This window comes from Lissotriton vulgaris, unplaced genomic scaffold (genome assembly GCF_964263255.1).
Source record: "Lissotriton vulgaris unplaced genomic scaffold, aLisVul1.2 SCAFFOLD_4292, whole genome shotgun sequence".
In the NCBI taxonomy this organism is placed as follows: domain Eukaryota; kingdom Metazoa; phylum Chordata; class Amphibia; order Caudata; family Salamandridae; genus Lissotriton; species Lissotriton vulgaris.
The window spans coordinates 21,886-27,097 of record NW_028246342.1 but is presented as its reverse complement, the minus strand read 5'-3'; the positions used below and the strand labels follow the sequence as shown (position 1 = coordinate 27,097).

Sequence of the window (5,212 nt, the reverse complement as noted above, 5' to 3'; positions counted from 1 at the left end):
GAATCGCAATTTGCGATTCGCAATTAAGGAATATTTAGGATTTGCAAAATTTATTGCAGATCCTACATACATAGCGTTTTGCGATTCTCAAATAGCGATTCGCAAAAAATTGCTATTTGAGAATCGCAAAATGACATTTTGTTACATATGGCCCTTAATGTTTTATTCCATGCAATAGCAAATGTTGTTCCCCAACATTTACAATGCAGTACATCAAAATGCAGATATTCGCACGGTGTGGGCGAGAGACACTGCTATAAGCAGTCTGGCATAGCCAGCACCATCCACGCTGTGGTGTGTGGTTTGCGGTTAGTCAAATGGTTATAATGAGCACTGGTTACTTTGAAATCAATCCTATCATCTTTCTCCTAAGATGACATTCACCTTTCTGTATATATTAGTTTACCTTCGTAAATGCAGTAGCATGACAAGGAGAAAGGAGAAGAATGCAGCTGTCACTTCAGCCACATTTCAGTTAATTAAAAGCAAGCACTTCTTATTTAACGATGATAATCACAGTGCCCGAGGATCAATGGTGAGTTTAGCTTTGGAAATACAGTAGCATGACAAAAGGAAAGGAGAAGAATGCATCTGTCACTTCAGCCACATTTCAGTTAATTAAAGCAAGCACTTCCTATTTAACAATGATAATCACAGTGCCGCGAGGATCAATGGTGAGTCGGTGCAGGACAAGGGGCAGGTTTGAAACCAGACCTGCTCAATGGAGCTACTTAAGAGTGACACTATTTTCACTAGTGACACTAATTTCACCAGTGGAGCAGGGCAGCTGAAGGTATTAGTAATTACACATTACAATAGTAACACAGAATTACTCAATTCCTCCAATTCCGCCGGTTGAATTAAAAATTCCGCCCACCGCTATAGATTTATATACAGATATAGATTACATATAAATAGACATATAGATTACCTAGAGGTAGTTAGAGTTAGGATTGCTTTTTCATAGGAAATGCATTTTAGTGTGGGTAACAACTTTAGCATCATTTGACGAATCTTCACAACACTTTCCAAAAAGGTTCTACTTTTAGATTAGTTTGTGCATGGAAAGTTTTGGGGTGATCTGTCAAGTGAGGACAGAGAAAAAAGGGTTTCTCAAAATGCAAAATCTCCATGCATTTTCCACAGACTTTTTTAGGCAGGCCACAGCAAAAGCTCTGAACGGAATTACACCACATTTGGCAGGAATCCAGATCTTGGTGCGCAGATTGTGCTTTTTGTGATTTGCTGTAAATCTGCTCAGTAGTATTTGAGATATTAAGGGTAAAACATTATTGTATATTTTGGCAGTTTGGCTTTCAAGAGTCATGTGAGTGTCCTGCTAGAGTGCAACATCATAAATGGAGCCCTGTAATATTCAAGATGCCTGTTTTTCCCATGAGCCTTCACGCTCTTGCAGGAAACAAGATGGTCCTTGGGCCTCGTAAGAGTGAGTGCCCTGATTGCCTGGCTCATGAAATGTAAGAAATTAAATAGCTGTCATTATTGTTTGCTGTAAAAAATTGGAGGTGTTGTGAAAAAGAAGTAGGAAGCTATGTAAGGTGGCAGCAGAAAGGCATGCTGTCACCCTAGATTTAGGGAAGAGGTGTCTAAGGGATAACAACTATGAAGATAGTTAATGTACATTGTTTTGAACTAATGTGCATGATCTTCTGAGACTCTCGGGGGATCTTGATAAAATAAAAAGGAGAAGATGAGTTCTCAATATACTCAATAAGTACAAATGCTTTTTGCGGTTCATGTTTTTGAGAACAAGTGTGTAAGAGTTAAGTATTGTAATGATTAGAAGGTTAATTATTTGTTTTTTTAAAGTTACAATCTTGCGAGACCCTCGTGGGAACATGGAAAGTGGAAAGAATTAGGTGATACTTGAACACATTGTAGTTTGCACCCTTTCTACTGTAGGTATTGCTAGAGATGACATTTATCAGAGTCTACCATTTGCACCCATTGACTTGGTGAAAGTTGTGAGAAGCGTACAGTCTATTCTCACACCGCACTATGCACACCTATTATCAGAGACAGGAGTGCTAGCAGAGAGGACAGTCTCTCTCCACTCACTATTACAGACATCCGTCATCTGGAAGAGAGGTGTCAGCGGAGGGACAAGCCTTTCTCAACACACCCTTCTATGCTCACCCGTCATCTGAGAGAGAGGTCAGACAGGACTGGCCTGCCATTTGCCAAACACTATTACATACACCTATTACCAGAGAAAGAGAAAGAGAATGAATATTCTGAGCCTTCCAGTCATGTCATAGAATTTAAATAAATGCCAGTGGTGCCCTCTGGCAACCCCAGGCTCAAATTCGGTGCTAATTGTAAAAGACACATTTGTCAACAATGGTCAAATGTGCACCACAGTAGAGGGCTTCGTAGTTTCTCTGTTTACAAATCTCAAAATGTGCATGATGTAATCACACTTGGATCAAAGACAGAGATGTTTAGTTGTCACGTCTCTGTGACTCCATAGGAAAACTGTGATCCATCAGGTTACAGTATTTACAATATGCATTTGTATTTAGTCCATCTCTTCTTGTCAAGTTCATGTGCTTTAGTTGGGATCTTATCACAAAGGGCCATTCTGTGTTCAACAGGACTCTATATATCGTTTCCTAAAGCTCTGGTTCCATCTTTATTAACTCTATCACCAAATTACAGAAAGACATTAAATAATTAAATACATTTTGCACGTACACAAAAAAAGCTCGAAGAGGCAATGTAGACCATAAACAAGGAACCTAGCACAGATGCCAAACAAAAAACAATCTAGGACGAGAGGAGATCTTTTGGTTTTCTGATCCTTTCTTTTAGAAGTTGGAATGTAGAACAAGTACAGCCAAATAGGTACAGCCAAGGCGTTTCACCCTTTGCGGGCTTCTTCAGGGCTGCAATTCATAGTTTGCATGGATTTGGCTTTGTATTGAATATAATGTTAAAACTGGAACATAAGAAAATAGAAAGTGTACACATTATAAGTTTAGAGCAGAAAGCAAGTGGTGCACTCACTGGCAGAAACACACTTCAGTCCACAAAATGCAGCTAAGGTTACATTTTTAAATCACTTGTTTTGGCACCATGATAACAAACATATAGAGAAAATGACTTCCAGAAGAGGGTTGAGAAAACACCTGTTTTCCAAGACTGCCAGGGATTGTGGAAAACATAGATCATCGTTGTTCAGGTATGAATTTCTTAATAAAAGTGGACTGTATGTAACAATATACCCTCTTTGAATTCAGAAGAAATAATTCATAAGAGGCTTTTAGTGGTCTTTCTACCTTTGCATGTGTCTATACGCAAAAGGACTGGCTTAGAAACACAACTTCTACAGTTATCTTGCAACACTTTACGTATACCAGTTATTACTAGCTCCAATTTGGGTACTAATTCAAAATATGTCTTAGTAAATGTGTTCAAATTGACGCTTATGTGACCTAACAAACTTTAAGATAAGTTTTGGTGTTCCTGGAATGCTAAATACCTGAAAATGAACACAACTGAAAAGGAACATTTTACTTGGATGACAAAAAAGTAAAGGGCACTTTTTCCACTGATGACTCGCACACTATGGGCCCGATTCACAGAATGAACTTAAGACTCAATCCTAAACTTACTACTATTTTGGTATTCACAGAATGCACTTACTACTTTTGCTATTCACAGAAGTTAGGATTTTGACTTAAGTTTGCCTTAAGACAAACTTAAGACAGACTTAAAACAAAATCCTAACTTCTGTAAATACCAAAAGAAGTAAGTGCATTCTGTGAATACCAAAATAGTAGTAAGTTTAGGATTGAGTCTTAAGTTCATTCTGTGAATCAGGCCCCAAGTCTCTATATTTCTAGTTGCATAATGCAGAAGGTTTAGCCTCACAAGTGTCTGTTGCAGGCTCTCATCAGAATGGGAATGTGTTCTTCAATCCTATCTTTTTCAGTGCATTTTTCATGCTCTTATTCCTGAGGCTGTAGATCAGGGGGTTCAGCATGGGGATAACCACAGCATAGAACACAGAGCTCACAAAGTCTTGCTCCTGGGAATGGCTGGAGTTTGGCCTGAGATACATGTAGAGGAGAGTCCCGTAGAAAATCACGACACACAGGAAGTGGGATCCACAGGTGGAGATGACCTTACTTCTACCCATCACAGATTGAATTTTAAAAACTGCACAAAGAATTGAACTGTAGGAGAATAGAATAATGAGGATGGCACTCAATGTGAACAGTGCAGAAAAGGCGAACAACATCATCTCATTGCTCCAGGTATCAGTGCATGACACCCTATAGAGGGCCACAAAGTCACAAAAGAAGTGCCTGATTACATTGGCCCCACAGAAGGAGAGTACAGATATGTACCCAGTGTTAATCACACAGCTTACAAGGCTGGCAACATATACCGCCACCACTGACCACAGGCAGACCTTCTTGGACATTATGAGTGTGTAACGCAACGGGATGCAAATTGCTACATAGCGGTCAAAAGCCATCAATGATAGAAGGTTGCTCTCTGATGTAGCAAAGAGGGAGAAGGAGGATAGTTGGGTAAAGCAGCCAGGGGCAGAAATAGATTTCCTCACTGCCAGGAGGTCAGTCAACATCTTGGGTGTGATAGTGGAAGAATAACACAGATCAATAAAGGCAAGGTGACTGATGAAAAAGTACATTGGTGTGTGAAGACAAGGGTCATTTGTGATCAAAAGGATAATTCCAGCATTTCCAACAATAGTGATGATGTAAACAATGAGGAATATCAGGAACAGTAGAATTTCCAGTTCTGGGACATCTGTAAGTCCTGATAGGAGGAACTCTGTAAGCACAGTGTAGTTACTGCCTTCCATTGGATGTGGACATGTGCTAGATGGGGCAAGACAGAGTATCAAAAAAAAATGTTGATAGAAATAGAATATGTTAATGCTTTTCAATGTACCCATAATTATGGACAACAAAACTGGAATGTTCATGTGCCTACAATTTTTATTAACAACAAAAGACTTTTTAGACTATTTTGTTTGACTCTGACTTTAAACAATAGACCTCTGAATAACAGGAGTATTCTATAACTTATTCCCACCTGAAGTCGTAGGATGATTTTACAAGTTACAATGCCATAGCTCATATAATTATTTCGGAAGTTACTAACAATGTGCAGATCTACTGTACACTTCATCGGAATAAGGGTGTTTAAGTGTCTCTAG

The 5,212-nt window shown here is 39.1% G+C and overlaps 1 protein-coding gene across 1 annotated transcript; it reads right to left on the bottom strand.

Annotated features, from left to right (window-relative positions):
- Positions 1 to 3,916: 3,916 nt before the first annotated feature.
- LOC147665975 (olfactory receptor 5AR1-like) lies at positions 3,917 to 4,855 on the bottom strand. The gene has a single exon (XM_086949361.1). It carries the CDS (start codon positions 4,853 to 4,855, stop codon positions 3,917 to 3,919), a length of 939 nt encoding a protein of 312 aa, XP_086805487.1.
- Positions 4,856 to 5,212: the final 357 nt, after the last annotated feature.

Excerpts from the sequence above, each read along its gene's own strand:
- LOC147665975 (XM_086949361.1), bottom strand. The coding sequence starts at position 4,855 with ATGGAAGGCAGTAACTACACTGTGCTTACAGAGTTCCTCCTATCAGGA.